We start from the raw sequence: 20,170 nt of genomic DNA, 5'->3' as shown, positions 1-20,170 counted from the left end.
TGTTCAATAGTTTTATTTCAAAGTTTAAAAGCATTTTTAAATTTATTTTGTATAAAGTTTTGTTTTCCCAAGTTTAATAGTAAATGTCCAAATTATAGTACGTTCGGCTGTTTAAAATATTTACTGTACCTATAAATTATTATACATCTGTAAAAAACACTATTCTTATATACATATTATTAAAATTATGATGATATGATTACAAAAAAATAAAATAATAATAATAATAATACTATCCACGGTCTACAATAAAAACAACCGCGAGGGGTAGTGAAAAAAATGAAAAAGGGGGTATTAACCGACCTCCTGGGGTTTTCGATATTCGTTATGTGCCCTGTCCCTGGCACTGGCTGTCTCCGTCGACTGACTTAAGACGCGGCAGTTCCTTGCCGGCGGATCATTAATCAAAATATTTCACCCCAGCCAAAAGTATCCCCGAAACCCCCTGAATAGTAATATTCCCTCTCAGTCTTCCATTCTTCCTCGCTTAGGCTCTTACACGCACGCACGCACAGCACACACACAGACACACGCTACACTGTCTTTCTTTCTCTCTCACTCATTCCCTCTCTTTTTCTCTTTCTCTTTCATTCTGCTGCTTCCTTGCTTTTAGATTTCTTTTTCTATCGTATTTTTTCTTTTTTCTTTTACCGCACATTGTCAGTAACTTGTGCAATGCAAGCAGACACACCCTGGTGCTGTAGTGTGGGTGACACTACAAACTATTAAAACAGTAAAAAAAATCTAAAATAAAAATTGAAAACTTAGAATTAAACTAAACTTTAAAATAAATATAACTTTGTATAAAGCTAATGTTGTATTATCGATTAATATGTATTATATTATTATTTAATACATCATGAGAAGAAACTTATACAATTAAATTGATCATGTCCAATCGTTTTCATAATATTATTCATTCAAATTGTTATTATGTTAAAATTCTTAAATTTAAATTCATATTTTTGTCTGTTGTAACTGTTTGTATAATATCGTAATTTATTATTTTTGAAACGTTTTACTATATTATGATATTATTAGATACGTAACTTTAAAAATCACATCATAAGATGGCTATGCCTATAGGCAACTAACCTATATAATTAATGTCTGCCTATATATGACTATCAATTGATTCAATTGTTTAACTACCGATTACGCCTGTATTCAAGTACAAAAAATATCTTATAAATATGCGGTAATAATAATTGTATTGTGTCAAAATAATGTTAATATTTTTGAAATAAGATAATTCATTAAAAAATGTCATTTAAAGAAAAGCATACGCGATATAGACGGCCAGATATGTTTTAACACCATATTTTTATAAAATTCCTATAATTTCTCAGGACCTTAGATCACCATAGTTTTATATATTTCTACGGAGTATGGCAAACATATGAAGGGGAGTTTTAATAGTTCTATCATTTAGCACGTATAATGTTTTGGATCAACGTCCTGTAGGGGGTTCAAGGAGGATAAAATGAAGGTCTTAGGGTGTGGATTATTTTACTTCAACTTGTACAACTACCCTTATATTCTTTTAGAGTCTACTAGTTTACAATTAAATTACACTTATAAAACTTTAAAACTGTCTAGCTTTTTACTCCAAAAATAATCAATAAGCTGATTTATCTGTTTATCAGCAGCTGTTAAATATTGTTCTTAATCCATAGATCCGTATTGCGCTGTTAAAATAAAACGAGTAGTAGGTAAAATTACATATTGTATTTTCATTACTGTTCATTTCATATCATAATATTTTTTTATCATACAAAATTTAATGTATAATTTACAACAATTACCTGTCAAGTTTTTTTGTTCTACAGCCAAGGCCCACGGCTATAAACTATACGCTATATATGCGACCGTCTATAGATCATGTACGGTTGTCAGTTTGTCACATCTTCGTTAGGTTACTTTACTATATGGTAGGTATATTTGGTAGGTAAATTCATAATAGTGAAATTTAAAAATCAGACCAATAAAATCAAAATTCGTAGGTACTGAATATTTTAAACGATAATTAAATAAAATGAAATTTTTGTTTAGAGTAAATATAATATTTTTGGATCATACTTTGAATTATCTATTTGCTATAATATTTAAATAATACCAATTAATTAATTATCACGTTTAGTACTTTAGTATAATACAGTCATTTTAAAATTATCGTATTGCATTAATTATTATATATATGTATAATACATACGACTGTTAAATCGTTTTTTACTTAACCTTTGTCAATAATACAAACATCTATTAGACATAATACAACATTGATAAACAAGGTGTAACAGAAAGTTATGAAATATCTGGTATATGATATTTGTCATATCTTCCTGTTACACCCTGTAAATTAATCAAATCAATTTTATTAATGTAAAAATATTAGAATAGTAATATTATTATATAGGTACCAATATAATAGCCAATAACACATAGTAGTAAAAATACTTAGCAATCTCGTAGAAGAACTAAACAAAAATATCCATAGACAAATAGATAATAAAGGAAATTATTGATCCATTGTCTTTATGTATTTTTGGTACCAAATTATGTGGTGTCTTTAAAAATGGCGATTGGGAGTAATAAGGCGACAAGCGTCGTAAAAAAAATGTTAGAAAAAAATAACGATCCCCAAGAAATTGGTCTCGAAACAATTCATTAATCTTAACTGGGATAACGTCCCTCCCGTTGAGAGTTGGCAGTCAATTTAAAAAGAGCGCCCTATTTTAGTATCGGCAGTGATATAATACTTTTAAATTGGCCATGTTCGTTTTATGTGGGGTGGGCTTTACCGAAAGAATTGGAAATATTCATTTTGTACACCATGTGTGTTTGGGATGCTGGATAACTATTACTTATAAAATATTATGTTATGAGTTTTTAAACAATAAATTGATAAATCATTTTTATCATTCCATAATATAGGTGCTACCACAAATACATTTAACAATACATATTATTAAAAAAATTATAATCTAACAATATTAATATTATTTTGAATTACGTCTACTTACGCAAGCGTATAATTTAAATAAATAATTTATAGCTACGGAGCCATTTATCAACTACATATTATCCCCTAAGCATTGTTGATTGATATATAAGAAGCATATTACATATTTTGTAGATAGGTACCCAAAATAGTATATTTATACTTAAAATGACTCAAGTGGATACATAGAAGATTTAGCCACTAGGTACTTGAAAAGTGCAGAATGGAATTACCGCCAAAAAGACGTGGTGACCGCAGTTATTTGTTATATTCGTATTCCACAGTATCCAAGAGTAATTTGACAAATTTAAGTTTGGTGTAAGTGTAATCGATATAGTTTTGAGTTTTTGTACTTTTATAATTTTAAAATTATATAGAAACAAATTGATGTCAAACTTAATGATGATATTATGAAAAAATTATTATCTGTGCCACACCGTTTTCTTTTTTATATAAAAATTATTATTTTACTAAAATATTTTGGTTCCATAGAAAGTTATAAATATTTATACTATATTTTTGTGTACCTATACAACTGAATTTTATAGATAACCTGGTGATCAATATAGGGATTTCGAGCAACACAACATGTCTCAAATTAAGTCTTTAAAAAAACCCGTCCGTCAAGACTTATAGTTCAAATTAGAACATATTCCAATAAAATACATATTATATTTTTCCAGACATATTGATATGTACATAAATCATGACGTGATTTTAAAAAAATGTCTCACTTTTTTATGTACAATTCCAATTACGGGAAATACCTATAATATACTAAAGACAAATTTTGGGGTAGTTAACTATCTGTATATCTAGGTATATCAATGTAAGTTTCCATTACAACTTGATTCGTAATACTAAACGGTTGACATGTCTACAATATGTAGTAGTATGTATGTTTATAATGTTTATAGGTACTTCGCCACTACAGTATTCTCGCTAAATAATGATTATTGTAACTCGTAAGTATCGCTGGTAATATAGAATCGATCATTTATTAGTTATTACGATCGCTTCGTTCAACCCAATCCCAATCATTTTAATGGTCAATATTATTGTCTGATTTAATCAAGTATCAACTTTTTAATGGGATCATGCAATTCAAATTGCGCACCTGAGTGATAATTTATACTATTATTTATTATCGATTTATCATACCTGTTTGATTTGATGGTAGTCCTCAAGTGGTTCCAATTTGTTATTTTTCAAGGAGTATTGTATAGGCAATTCATCTAGCCTGGTATCATTCGAAGCATCTACACGCTATCAGTGTAGACTGTAGATATTATGTAATATTCATAGACTTATTAACTAGTTAACCTGGTTCATAGGTCTATCGTCTATGGTAATATTGCACAAAATATCAGATTTTGACACGTTGTAAAAGATACTCATTCGTTTCACGTTTGAGGACTCGTTTAAAATTGCAGGCATCGATATAATCACTTATATCGATATATTATATCACTTACCATGTTCATTAATTTCATCCGAAAAAACACAAAATTAGATTGTTATGTAACAAAGATACTTGCATATAATATGATATATATACAGTACAGATGTAGTCAGAGCCCAGTAGTGTATTTTTGGAGTAATATGCGGCGATTGCCCCTAACCTGTCGTATATACTTTAATCGCACGATGTGTACCTACACGAGTACACCCACGGACGTACTACAAAATCACATTGGCAACTGCTTGGGTTTCACCACAATTCCAAATAATTATCACCGTGATGCTGATAAATTTAATACTAATGATAACCGTTATATCATTCTATTGACTTTCAAATTTTGATTATTTTAAGTTTATCGTGTTTTTTGAAAATATAATGTACCAACGTCTTTTTTTAAAATTAGTTAAGTATAAAACAAAACTTTTTGTCAAATTGTTAACGTACTGCGTATTATATTCTTAATTATATTTAATTATATACTTATTAAAATATATTGTTCAAACTACAGATAAGAGTAAAAGCTTATTTCATTCATTAATATTATAAAATAAACTGGCAATGGCCAATAGGTAAGTAGTAAGTACTGTTTAAATTTGTTTTTTTATCCCAAAATACGCTCCTGGGTATAATAGTGTGGTCTTCTATACAGTGACGACTGTAAATTATGATTTAATGATTACGTATTTACGTGTCAATAGTCGATTGTAAATAAAAAATTGATATATTTGTGGAACAACGGCAGACTAAATAATATACAAATATACAATGATTATAATATGAATATAGTCCGATACTCCGATAGTCTGTAGTAGGTAGTACAAAATTAACATTTTACTAGGCACAGGCATTAGACCTAAAAACTATAATTAGGACTACTTGAAGATTTGAAACGATAAGAAGTTATAAATATTTCAATTTAGGTTAGGTATGTCGTATGTACCAATTATAATAAAATAACTTTTATCGAAATATTCGAAATGTAAAAACCCACAAGGCCACTAATCATCAATACCTACCATAATCGCCTATAGCCAAAAATGATTCATTTCATCCGAGTAAAAAGATAGGTATGTACATAATACTGACAAAACAAACTTGCACACCTTTCCACCTTGGTATTTTACACATTTAATTACACATTGATGCGTACCTATTGTTGTTTTATCGTTTTAAGCATACAGCTGCTACTGGAAGTTTAGGTCTGTGGTCTTAAGTCGCGGTATTGACAGTTAGTTGGCACCACGAATTAAAATATTTTAATTCGTGGTTGGCACCGTGGGTAATTTTTATCACATATTATGTTCCGACTGATAAGAAATATATTCATTTATTTGAAAATTAAACCGAATCTGATTATTCGAATTTAGAATTTTAGGATATCGAATATCGTTTGACAATCATTTATCATTGCAATTTACATATTATCACGAATGAAAATTTGTTGATTGTTCATATATTGTTCCAGCATTCGATAACTTCTGCCCTCCGTAATACACTAGCTCACACCAACTTTCCTATATTGTTATAGTTGTACACGTTGTGTGCCCATATAACACTATTGACGTGATCCACGACTGTTTTAGTGAATTTTAATATTTACTAGGTATTTTTACATTTATGAAACATAACTAACTTAATGGTTAATATTGATGTATCAATGTGTTTCTTGTTTACTTGGTTTTAAGCTGAGAGTGCAAACGTTTCAAAATGGCAACTCCAAACAACAATAATGCATCTGATGAAGAAAAAATTGATCCAATGAAAGATGTACGCTCTGGAATAGTACGTGAAGTGGGTAGTCAAGCAATATGGAGTCTATCATCATGCAAACCAGGTAAAATAAAGATTTTTCTTGAAGTTAACATACCTATTTGCCTAAAAGAAAATGATTTTCTTGTGTTATAAACTTGGCGAACAAAATGTAATGACTTATACTTAAATCATTATTGAGTGTTATTGTTTATTATTATTGTTCATAACAATATCTCCAAACTACAATTTTATCAGGTGACTCCATTACAGAGTATATCTACAATATTACACTACTAAATTATTTTTATTATTTTTATTTCAGGTTTTGGTGTGGACCAGTTAAGAGATGATTGTATGGAAACTTACTGGCAGTCAGATGGTCAACTTCCACATTTAGTTAATATTCAATTTAGACGTAAGACAGTTGTGCGTGATATATGCATATACATTGACTATAGACTTGATGAAAGCTATACACCTGGTCGTATATCAGTACGTGCTGGCACTAATTTTAATGACTTACAAGAAGTTGAAGTAGTTGAACTGAACGAACCTTATGGCTGGGTAAGAATAATGACTAAAGATATCAATGATTTACCATTGAAAACATACATGTTACAAATCGCTGTTATTACCAATCATCAAAATGGAAGAGATACACATATGAGACAAATTAAAGTGCACTCACCTGTTGAAAAAAGAGATCTTCTCATTGGTAATTTTAGCACTGTAGAAATGAGACAATATACAATCATAAAATAAATTATTTTGTTTTATTATTTGTTAGCTAACACTATACTATAATATACTATAGAAAGATTAGATTAAAATTACAATAAACATATTTATGTAGTTACCTACTAAATACTAAGTTTTTTTTTTGACATGAAATGTTAACATTTCTCATTAAGTTATTGTATTTATTATTATTCTTTAAAACATGTGAACATTTTTTTTTAATGATATCTACCACCTTGACAATTTTTTTAGCTAAAAAAAACTGTTTGTTAATATATTATACCTTTTTATGCTGATTTTTAAAATTCATTATTTTTTTATTTGAATTTGTATGATAATTTACGATGAACATGTACTTTAAGCATTTCAATTCCCTTAAATTTTTGTACCATGCCTTAAGCCTTTGGAATGTGACCATATATGTATTTTGACTAAGATCATTGACATTTTACTATTGTAGCCAGCCCGATGAATTCCAATTCGTTCTTTATGGTTATTCAACTAATCTGTCCTTTATTACTAAAACATTAAATAATAATCTAAATTTTTACTAAAATTTATTTATCATGTTTGTATTTCCTATCTACTGCTTCTAAAATTTGATTCTGTTGTACATTCTATTTCATCTCGCTGCCTATAAATGTGAATTATTTATTTTTATGTCATATGTTGACACAAATCAAACGCTAAATCCAGTGACGTAACTAAGATTCTTGTAAGGGGATGTTAATTACATGTAATATAAATACAAACTATTACTGACTTTAATTTACAAAAATATTTATTTATTATGTCTGTTATGAATTATGATAAATTATCTATTTATTATAACAGTTATGTATAAATATTTATGTTAGTTAAGATCAAAGTTATAGTTTGTATGTATACTGTCATAACCCCCAAACAACACCCTAGGATACGCCACTGACTATATATTAAAAGTAATGATGATTCAATTATTGTATTTTTTAAACAATATATTTCTGTTTATCATTAATTTGTCATTCACTTCCTCATCAATTGTAATTATTATTTATTAATTAGCATTATACATTATATATGACTATTTGAGATCAAAGCTTTTATTATTTCTTAGTAAATTATGATTATGAAATAATATATTTTCTATTAACAGCTGTGACTTGAAAAACATATTTTTGTCTTATTCATTTTGTTATTGTTACATAAAAAAAGTGAAAAACTGTTCTTAAAGTCTAATATAATTATATATTAAGATTAAGATAGTTGCCATTGTATTAGACAAGTATTAGACAAATTATTTTCCATAGAGTGGAAGTGTGCTATGCTTTCTTTGAAAATATCAGTATCTTTACATCATGAAGTTAAAATAATTAAAAAATTAAAAGATATTTGTTTTATTACAGATGGTTTGAGTTATTTTAATTACCAGTAATTATTCAAATATCTGTGGATCTAACGCCATTATATAAACTTTCTAGTTAAAAAAAAAATTAATATAATATTACAGTACTCCCTCGTTAACACGAACACGACGGGACCACAAAATAACCTGTTCGTGTTAAGAAAATTTGTGTAAACCGGGTAGGTTATTTTACACTCAAATAAATTTTTTTTATTAATGTAATCTTCAAAATATAAATGTACATTACTTTGGTACATACATACTACATATAAACAAATATTTTTAATTAATTAATTACTACGTTACATTACATATAAAGAAATATTTTTAATACATTTTTTCAAACATAAATTAATTTAAAACTCACTTCGCCACGTCGTTTTAAAAAAGTAAGTGATATGTTTCTGGGTGAATGTAACTTCATAGTTTTCTAGGCACTGTTTTCTGCTGCTGTTCAACTGGTCATCAAATTTGCAATCTAACTCTGCACTGGTTTGGGAAAATTTGACGAGGGTATCAAAGGCTGCCAACACATCAGCCCGAGAGCGTTTATCCACTGGAGGTTCAGTAGGTTCAATTTCTTGATCTGAGATTTCGGGGTTTTTATCTTTTCCATCTTCTCTAGCATTTTCATCGCAGACCCCGAGATCATAATCCATTTGTATAATAAATAGATACATATGTACATATTGACATTTTTCTATTTGTGTTAAACAACTAAACGACAATATGGTACCTAACATTTGTTCGAGTTTCGTGTTAACTGAAACAATTCGTATTAACCGAGGAAATAAAAAAACCCTATCTTTTAGTATAGAGCCTTTCTCGGGACCGAAAGACTGGTTCGCGTTATCCAATAATTTGTGTTAACCGAGTTCGTGTTAACGAGGGAGTACTGTACACACTTTAAACTTATACTAGTGTGGTAAATGTTTTATATACATATTATGCCCATAATTAACCTTCACGATATTTTTTTCTGAAACAAAGGTTTATACTTTTTAATGTGATCAGAAGTCAAAAAAAGTCTCAATATAAATTTATTATATTTTAGTTAGTTGTTTTTAAATTTTAATATTGTAGACTTAGTATATGGAACGCCATGTAAATATTATTATTTTTAATTTCAAAGGATCTAATACTATCTTATATTTTGTATAAATAGTTACTAAATACACCTAAATTATTATTTTATACACTTATTGTTATAGAGTATTGAAATTTTGAATAGTTCTAGTGATTAGTTGTACATAACAGATCCATAATCCATGAGACTCTTGGCATGAGTTTTGCACAAAAAAAAGTTTGAGAATCTCTGATTAATAGACTCTAGTATATACTATTATCATAGCTTGGATAAATAAATTAACAAATAATTACGCATATTGTAATAAATGTACAATTCTTGTACTGTGAGTCTGTGAAATACATGATTACTGATTAGGTTTTTGTTTACATAATATTATATTAATATGGATTAATACTCCTTTGGACTTATGCATTATATTTTATACATAAGTGTTCAGACATACTATAAGGATTATACTCGTGATGGATTTTGTTTTATATGTAAATATACGTTGTCCATTATTCGCTATAATAAATTATCATAACTACCATACAAAAAAAAAATCTAAAATAATTGGTACTGTGTAAGCAAAATGTTATTCATAATTATTATGTTAAGTTGTACAAATTAATATACTGGTATAATACAACAAAACTAGATGATAGCATTTTTACCGTTTATTGAAATTATGTTTAATATTAATCTTTTGTTTAAAGTTCATTACATTGACCTGTTCTAGTGTTAATGATTTAATTGAAAGTAAAACCAATATGAATACCAAACAAATACTGATTCTCCTATTATAAAATTTATAATAAAATCCAAGGTGGATAACATGCATTGTAATATTGTGTGAATCTGAGAGTTATGAAACGCTTATCATATTATTCAGAATTCAAGGTAAATGACGAAAAATAGCTATAAATATGCAATGTTCCAAAAGTTCACATAAAAATTTAATTTGTTCACAAAAAATGAAGTTGTTCGTGGTTCAAATCCATTTTTTTTTTATAAAGAAACATGTTCAGATTAATATAAAAAGAATGAAATTTTAAAAAAAGAAACAATTAATTGGTCATTCGTTTTAATTATTATTTAATCTAGAAGTACATCTTTAAGTAAGGTATTAAATTTAAAAGAAAAATAGTTTCTCATAAATATAATAGTAAAATAACATATAAAATAGAATTCCTTCTTTACCCTATTCCGTATCACTGGGGTACCCCAGGTATTAAAATCAATGCCAAATTAAAACACTCAAATGAAATAAAAATTCCTAAGTAGGTCATAAGTTATAAAAGTGAGCAAAGTTCCTTTAATATTGTGTCATTTGTAAAATATGAATTTGAATATGATGAATAAACACTGTAAATATATCATAGGAATGTAAAAACCATACAACTTATAAGTGATGATTGAATTAATTTAAAAAGTATCGTTGACCTTTGACTGTATAATTACCAAACACTTAAAATTACTAGAGTACTTGAGTAGTTACAGTATTTAGTGAATTTTTTTATAATACTGGTCTTAATTATTTAAAAGGATTTTTCTAAAAATGTATATTTTACTTTAATCAGTTAAAGATAATGCAGATCTAGTACTAAAAATTTACACAATAGTTAACAAATCAATAATCTAACTGTCTGAATTAAAGAATTTTTATTTTTCAATCAGTTAATTATCATAGCTCTTAATAGTTTTAAAAGCAAGATAGAATTATTTACATAAACATATATATTTACCAACATTGGGTAAAGAACATTATCACAGAAACATTTAACACAAAAACAAAAAAATACAATTTCTTTGACTTGAAACCTGTTAAATGTGTACATGTTGTATTCTAGTTCCAATGTGAGTATCAGTCAGACCAGGTACAACAGGAGTAATTATAACATGGAACTTTAATGGAATCCTGTCTGACGTAAAGTATGAGACATTCGTATCATTAATGCGAAGTAAGTCTTCATTAATTGTCGGTTGATTAACTGCATCGTACACCATCAAATCATCAATAGTTATCAGAGTTTGATCAATGTCAAACAATACAACTTTTTGTACAACAGTCACAACATGAAGAATTTTATTCTGAACAGCATACACCAGAATGGCAACACGAACATGACGAGAAACATCTTCAATATCTTCCGATCGTAATTTCATTTTAATTGTTGCACGCACAGTTTTGATTATGACTTCGGGCAATTCTATCGAACCACGCCAAGACATCAACATTGCCTTGCCAAAACACATACCTTTCAAAAACATTTCTATTTCCTGTTATAAAAAAAAGAATTTTAATTAGTAATAATTATTGATTGTAATTGTAATTGTACCGACCCATTTAGCTTCTTCGTTAAACTCTCGATCTCGGTCAAAAAGACTGTTACGGGTCACAATATCTCGCTTTATAGATTGGTAGTTTGGAATAGTTTTGGTGCGTACTCTAAAAGAATTTCCCCACCTTTCACAAGTGTACAATCTTGGCGTACATTCTAAGCTATGTTCAGTATCTGGCCGTTTTTCTTATAAAAAAAATAAGGTAATCAAAATAATGCGCTAAAATATAACTTACTAATTGTTAAAAACATACCCATTTTCACCAAATTGTACTCCATGGCTGCAGCCATTTTATTAACGAAAAAGTCTTTATTCTGTTTGACAATAGGTACCATTAACAATTGGGCCATCTGTCTAGGAAGAATCATTGGGTATCTAATGAATGACATGACATGTTCTGTTAAGCTCCTCATGTAATCTTCAATTGTATCTGAATCATTGCATTCGAGTAGTTTTTCAGCAGACTGGTAGTTTAACCATGATGCAACACATCTATGACACATTTATATATTATAATATATTTTAGGATTCATCAACAAGTATTATTCAGTGGCGCAATTAGTGGTTGAGGATGCTACAGGGCTAAGTTTTTCCACCATTTTTTTTTTTTTTGGACAACATTAATACAAATTTAAAACATAAAACATATTTTTATAAATTTGAATTTATGTTGTTTACTTTTAAGTAAGTAACAGGTAGAAGGTACCTACAGCTAATTTTAGAATTTAGAAAAAACTTCTAATCGTATCTCTCACATCGCAAATATTATTCAGATGATACATGATACCGTTAACAGGAGATCACTTATCAATTAGTTATAACTTATATGTATAATGTCTAATGTATATAATATGACAAAAAGTGTTGCAGGACAAAGTTCTCGTAGTTCACATTTGGTTGATAATATTATGGTAGGGCTCTACTAATTGCACCATTAATAATATTAAAATTAAATTTTAAAATGTACCCAAACAACTGCATTTCATCATGTACCACAAGATCAGACTGTTTCAATAGCCCAACAAGAATATCACATTGAAATGTATTGAAACATTTGATACAAGAATCAATGTTCCATTTTATATAATTTCTGCAAGCCTAATTGTTTAGTTTGTATTAGTATTATTATTCTATATTTAATAATATAAAGTACAAATTATTTGTCCATAAAAATTAAAATCTCACTTTAAGTAATTTATTCCATGGTGGCTTAATGTCCATACACTCAGTATCTTGCCAAATTTTACAATAATATAAAGCCTGAAACAAATTTTCATAAATTATACTTAATGTAATTAATTAAAGTTTGTAAATCATAAATTATAATTGAAACATATTTTATTCAAACATGAAACAATAATAACGTAAAATTAAAAGATGATCAGAAATTCTTATCTAAATATTCTCAATGTAAAATGAACAATATATAAAAAATGCAACAACTAAAAAAATAGTTTTTAAGAATAAAATCAGAAAAACAAAGTAATATTTACATTAATGGTAGTTGGTTGGTTTAATGACAACACATATTGAAACCAAGTTACTAATTGACCCTGGTCACCAGCATCAGCTATATGTTCACACATGTATTCAACGCATAGAGCTGTAAGATCCTAAAATATGTTTAATTTTTGTAATTTTTTTTCTATGCAAAATTGGGTACTTATCGGTTATCACGACTACCTAGCGAGACGTATTGAATGGTGGTTATTATTAGCATTGCTGTGAAGTGAAATGACTTCTTTAAAATGTTGTCAAACACAGTTAAATATGTGTTATGATACTACTGTGGACTGGAATAATTTTATGCGAAAAATATGTGTTTTAAGTCTTAAAGTCGTAACGTGAAAATTGGTGGTCCAGGAAAAATAGTAGAAATCGACGAAAGTCTTTTTACAAGATTTAAAAATAATGCTAGTAGTTTTACCTCAACAATGGATTTTTAGAGGCATTTGTCGGGAAACGACGGAATGTTTTTTAGTTGAAGTCAAAGATCGGTCTGTGTCTACACTGATACAAGCAATAAAAGATAATATAAACCAAGGAACAACTATTTATTCTGATTGTTGGTGTGGTTATAAAACAAATGAACTGCAGAATGCTGGGTTTCAGCATTTAACCGTTAACCACACTTATAATTTTGTGTATCCTCAAACTGGTGCTCACACATAGAATATCGAAAGGTTATGGGGGATCCTCTAAATGGCACAACAAAAAACATAGAGGCACTTGCTCGTCAACATTTGGATAGTTATTTGGTTGAATTCATGTGGCGTCAAAAGCATGAAAGTCTATTTATAGGAATTTTAAATTGTATGTCTGAGCATTTTCCTCCTAGAGTGAATTATTAATTATTTCTAGTTTTTACAATTACAGTTTTTCCATTTTTATAATAGTTTGTTTTATAATTTTAACGGTAGTCGCGATAACCAATAAGTACCCAAAATTGATTTATGTACTCTTCTGTATACCTTGACATTATACTTGTCAGCCAACACTAGCATTGGCATAATATTAGACTGTTCCAGCGTTATTACACCTGTATAAAAATATTGAAGAAATACTGGAAATATTTCGATACACTGTGGAACTTCTTGTAGCTCAATGACTTCTTGATGCGAGTCACTCCATGTTGAGTTCATTAACATGGTCTGTCATGTTAAAGTCATAAATATTTCGAATTCTACAGAACATTTAAATAAATTTTGCATTGAAAATCACCTCAAACACATCGCTGGAAATACATAACATGAAGCGGTGAGCAGGATACGATATTCCACCCACAACGAGGGTAATATCATTTAATAGTTTGTTGGCATAGACATTTTGAATCTTTTTCAATAGAGCGTTTGAATTATCATTCTAAATGGGAATATATATAGTTTTAAAAATCACAATATACTGACAGTTTATAATTATTATGATATAGGTAACTCACAACATTAGGCATGGCATATGAATGATCCATTTCACACTCAGCAGACATTCTTCGTCGCTTCATTCCCGATGAATAAAATGAATAAATGCGTTTGTAGGAATATTTTAAGATTAAATCATTTATATCATAGTTTTTAAAAATAAAAAATAATTACTGCAAGTGGAACGAAAATCCATTTTTTAATTTGTTTTAATCTATTATTGCAAATTATCAATATTATTATCAAGCCCGAGATAACATAATCAACAGAGAAACCACGATTTACGAATAGATCGTCCAAGGTTTATAGATAATAGTATATACTATTATCTATAAACCTTGTAGATCGTCCACGGACTAAGATATATACATCGCAGAAAGAATTTTTCAAATTCGTATATAAAATTGCCTATATAGGCCCCTTTTATGCAATTATTTTCATTTTAATTTTAGATCACAATATACAAAATATATATATACTAGCATATGATCTAAGGACTAAGATTACAATATACTTATATACATAAGTAAATAATGTATATGCAATATTACAATACTAAACACAGGACTATAGGACAATGGGGGAGTATTATTTTATATTTAGTCGTACCTAATAATTATTAATTCCAATTAAATAATTTTATACACTTAATATGGTCGCCATTATTTAACATATTTTAATAATACACAAATTATAATCCCCCAACCGGGCATGGCAGAAACCTACGGGTGCCCATTAGAAATTCTGCCAAAACAAACACACACGTGTTCCATAACCCTACAGTACCACAACCTATACAGCTAATGGTCTCAGTTGCAGAAGCTTAAATTTAAAAAAAAAAAAACAAATTATAATAAAAATAATAATACATTATTTTTCAACAATAATAGGTATTATTTAAGGTAAAAAAGTTCAATACAATATGGTGTCATTTAAAACTATAATATTCTAAGAAAATCCTTAGTAAACAGTATACGTGATATTGTTTTAATTGCCCATTCATCTGCCAACCATTCTCATAGTGTTAAAAAATATGAATTTCACAATATTATAGTTGAAAAATAATGTGTTGCTAATTATTTTTACCATGAATTGTGTATAACTAAATTTAAAATTACGATTATACTACATAATATTTTATCAAACAATTTTATTTGAAATGTACTAATAAATAATAGGTGTATATTCTCGATGCCTCTATGGTATATGGACGTTTCCAACCCGGACAGAGACATTTCGACTGAGTCAATAATTTTTTTTTTTTATATATATTTTTTTACACATTATAATAGGTTGGAAAATAGGTTCTTTGGTTTTACCCGAAATCATCATTATTGATTATCATCATTCACGTTAAGTATTTATTACCTAATTTAATGGGTAATCAATAATTATGATGATTGATAAACTAAACTCAAATTATATGACTGACTATTGACTGGGACTGGACCACGAGTTAAGATATTATTTTAATTTAGTTTATTTAATTATAAATAGGTGTTATGTATTATTCAAAAAATAATAAATAACTAAAATATTATTAAAAATTCTTATATTATAATAGGAAGTACCGATAGCCAAAAAAATACCCTAAATAGGTACAAAACTCATAATGAATATTATTTATATTATAATAATTAATAAGTCAGACTTTTTCTACAGGCTCAGATTTAAAGCAGCCCGTCAAGATTATCTAGGTAGCTTTCCAGTAAAATCCAGGCCTGATTTTGTTACAAAATTAGCTACAATAAAAAGCACACAAAACAATGTTAATAAAATATAATTTTTATTATGAAAATATCAATCATTTTAATATTAATTTTGAATTTAAAACAAATAGTTCCTTAGTGTTTCTTTCGATATGAACATCCTGAAAAATAATATAAAGGTTCATTAATCATGATTTATATTTAAGAGGATATCAGGACTCAGCACATTATTTTTTCTCTGGGGTCGATGTAAATCTACCAAACAAATTTGCGTTCGGCAGAATCAAGAATCGTTTGCTTTCATATTAAATGAATTAAGCTATTGTCAAACTTAGAGTTAAGAATATTATCTGTGTTTGTTCATTGAATTATTACAATATTTAAAACTTTACAAGCTGAGCATGTAAAAATATTACAATTTAAAAATAGTTATGTATTCCAAAAATTGGAAATATCATAAAAAAAAAATACTGATTAAACGCGTTTGAAAGGTAAAGTATCAGAGAGAAAACAAACATTGCTCAAATATTGTCTTAAAATAACACTGCTTCTAGACACCCGACCATGAGATAACATATACCTGACTTTAGTCAGTAAAATAACGTAATGACTAACCAGTGTCAACAATTTACATACACTACAAATTAACAGAATACAAATATTTATTATTTTGGCAAATACTATAAAATGTTAAATCATATAATTCTAGTATAGTTTATTATAGTATTACTTAATAAATACTAAATAATTAATAATTACATTTTTTTTAAAACTATGTTTTACATTTTCAACTATTTGCTGAAAAAAACAATTTTGACCAAAATGTTTAGATACTTCTTATAGGTTACTTTATTTATTATACTATAATAAATCATTGTTAAGAATATAAGGTACAATAAAATTACAGTGTCACCATATTCCATGTGGTCCGTTTTCAAAATTCTTTCTTATTTACTATATTAAATACTATTGTTTAGGTAAAACAATTTCACTAACCATTATTAACCACATTTAAATAATCTAAACCCAAGATGAATTTATTGAATATCTTAAAATTTGAAGTATTGGATATATTGTGGTAGCAACCTAGGTAATGATCAGATAACTACATTCACTGATGATATTTTAAGCATTAATTTGGAATTCACTTTTAAAAAACTGTAAGCATTTGTTTTATTTAACACAATTGTAGGAAATTGTATGTACAAGCGATAATTTTTCTCAGTTGATTTCGGTAATTACCCAGTAAGTAAAAAATGTAGAAACTTAAATATTTCACTATTACTTATATATTAAAATTTTTAAGGTTTTAGCAAATATAATTGGTATTATGTTGGCAAAAATTGTTTATCTTGGCCAAAAAGCATGAAAATTTAATACGAAATTCCCCTGCAGTTTAAAAAAAAAAAATTTTTAGTCTACATTTTAAACATCAAAAGTTGTACTCACAATTGATTATACAATCAGGGCCGGATTAAGGTTTTTGTCGCCCATAGGCTGAAATAAATTTACCTCCTAATTTACATAGGTATTGATATTCTACTAATATCTCAATTTAGTTTTTGGGTCACACCAAAAAAAATTTGCCACCCTAGGCTTTAGCCTACACAGCCTAAGCGGTAATACGGCCCTGTATACAATGGAATAGTTTTTTTAAATTTTTTAATTACATAGTTGTTATCAAATATGTAATACACTATACAAGTATAAAATGATCTAAGACTATATTATAGTACATGCCAAAATACTATAAAACTGTCTTCGGTAAATTTGTGTATGTATGTTGATACTGGTCGAGACATACTTTATTTTACCGACTATGGTTGGGCATACATATTATATTATTTTACCAACTATAGTCAGGCACTATAGACACAGGGAAAAAATAAAAGTAATTAATAGATTAAATTTTTTTTAAATTGTTAACTTGATCAACTTTATTTTATTACCATCAGACAATTTTCCTTTGCCTCCAGTTGGTCTGCAAAGTACTATTAGACAACCGTCACATCTCACTCTTTCTTGAACATGGCTAAAAACGGTTTTAATCTTGTAACAACCTACAAATATAATTATAAAAAAAAAAGAATTTTCATTTAAGTGTAACATAAATTAAATTAAATCATATTACCTGGGCACTTGATATCCATAAAATATGAATTTGGACGAGGTACAAGCCGCTTCAATTTGTGGCTACGTAAATCTTCTACAGCAGATGGATGAAGTATACTTTTTGCTAACTAAATAAAAAATTGTCTTACAATCTTTTTAGATAAAATAGAATCATAGAATGTTAATTAAGTTATATTTTTTTCCTTAAATACCTCATAATTAAGAAATTTGAAATTATGTTTTCAAAATTTTTACTAGGAAATAGATATTAAATAAGGTACATACAAGTTAAATTAGTTCAAAATCTTTATATATGAGTAAAACGATGCCTTGAACATTATAGCTAATGAAGGGGTTTTTTTTTATACAAATTTACAAGAAAATAGATACATTAAAATATAAACTGTGATTTTGCTAGCTCACTTTCTTCACAGGGGTCCACTTTTTTTATTACATACCAAGCCGATGAAGTTTGCCTATGATTCGTGTGTAAGGTTATAGACTTATTGCTTAGTATGTAGCTTATCAAGGACATTGAATTAGTGTTTTAAAAATAAAGGAAACATATTAATACAACTACCCAAGTGATCTATCTATGACTATTGACTAACTTATGTTAAAATTAAACAGTTACGAGCAAATATGTACAAATTAGGTACAAATTGATGTGATGAATTGGAGCCAATTGTTAGCATTAAAAGTATGATATAAGTGTGTATATGCTATGTTTTAACTAGTTTGAAGTATTGAGTAACCATTAATAGACACTGCAAGAGTTCAATATCACGGCGTTTTCCAAACTGTTAATCTTAAACCGAATAAAATAAAAAGTACTATGTATTGCTAAATAAATTCTATCTTTTTCTATTTCAACAATATCTCAATATTTGTGGAACATATCTGAAGTTTGTATGCGGATTAACTGCTAATTACGTAAATCAACTCAACGAAATTCAATTACATTAAAATAACTTAAACATTTGTATTTCAGTATAAGTACTTACAGGCATTTTAAATCAACACATATAATTATATATCTGTACGGTAGTTAAGAATCGCCAAATTTTCCAAAATCATTCACGACTACGGACAGGGAATCGGGATAGCCAGTCGCAACTGACAAGATTTCTAATTAGTAATTTCTACACAACGTGCAAAGGAAATCGGCAGAGTGCAGACCGTCAAAGTGCGTAAGTACAGCTCAGTAATTATTTGGACTTGCACAAACAATAATAATTATTGCACTATCGCAGTACTCTTACAATACTTATTATATCTATAAAGTATATGGCATATCAGCATATTATGCCATTATGATTTATGGTACACATCGTGCCACTGTGAATTGTGTTTTCCATAGATATATATATATTTCGTATGATCTATTCCATTTCAGAACCTGGTGTATGAAGTACGAAACGATCTCGGCAATTTCACATGAACGTCGTGTGTTAACCTCAAATATCGGCGATTTACAGATTTCGTTTAATTTCCAGGGGACAAGTGGTTAACAAAATAAACAAATTTGGAAAAATTGCAATTTATTTTAAAAAAATTTTGTGAATTTAAAGAAAATTATGCTACGATCATCAACGATAATAAATAAATCGCATATTTTCAATTTTACCAATGAACGGTTCCCGAATTCACTGTCAAAAACCGTAATGGTAACACTCGGTTAA

At 28.0% G+C, this 20,170-nt stretch overlaps 3 protein-coding genes across 3 annotated transcripts; 1 reads left to right on the top strand and 2 right to left on the bottom strand.

Annotated features, from left to right (window-relative positions):
• The first annotated feature begins 5,773 nt into the window (after nt 1-5,773).
• LOC111028699 (anaphase-promoting complex subunit 10) lies at nt 5,774-7,059 on the top strand. Its single transcript, XM_022307430.1, has 3 exons — nt 5,774-6,066; nt 6,149-6,297; nt 6,538-7,059. The coding sequence occupies exons 2-3, from the start codon at nt 6,171-6,173 to the stop codon at nt 6,975-6,977; spliced, it is 567 nt and encodes a 188-aa protein (XP_022163122.1). The 5' UTR covers nt 5,774-6,066; nt 6,149-6,170; the 3' UTR covers nt 6,978-7,059.
• A 3,992-nt stretch (nt 7,060-11,051) lies between these two features.
• On the bottom strand, nt 11,052-14,750 carry LOC111028698. The gene is made up of 9 exons (XM_022307429.1): nt 14,688-14,750; nt 14,471-14,611; nt 14,221-14,400; nt 13,243-13,362; nt 12,935-13,009; nt 12,717-12,847; nt 12,003-12,241; nt 11,750-11,934; nt 11,052-11,686 (listed from the first exon to the last, which is right to left on the bottom strand). Exons 1-9 carry the CDS (start codon nt 14,748-14,750, stop codon nt 11,231-11,233), a joined length of 1,590 nt encoding a protein of 529 aa, XP_022163121.1. The 3' UTR covers nt 11,052-11,230.
• Nucleotides 14,751-16,434: 1,684 nt separating this feature from the next.
• LOC111028685 (40S ribosomal protein S27-like) lies at nt 16,435-19,789 on the bottom strand. The gene is made up of 4 exons (XM_022307416.1): nt 19,493-19,789; nt 18,508-18,616; nt 18,326-18,436; nt 16,435-16,537 (listed from the first exon to the last, which is right to left on the bottom strand). Exons 1-4 carry the CDS (start codon nt 19,496-19,498, stop codon nt 16,512-16,514), a joined length of 252 nt encoding a protein of 83 aa, XP_022163108.1. The 5' UTR covers nt 19,499-19,789; the 3' UTR covers nt 16,435-16,511.
• Nucleotides 19,790-20,170: the final 381 nt, after the last annotated feature.

The sequence above is a fragment of the Myzus persicae genome, unplaced genomic scaffold (assembly GCF_001856785.1).
Source record: "Myzus persicae strain clone G006 unplaced genomic scaffold, MPER_G0061.0, whole genome shotgun sequence".
Taxonomy (NCBI): Eukaryota; Metazoa; Arthropoda; class Insecta; order Hemiptera; family Aphididae; genus Myzus; species Myzus persicae.
The sequence above is the reverse complement of the archived record's forward strand: the minus strand, read 5'-3'. Positions and strand labels throughout refer to the sequence as shown.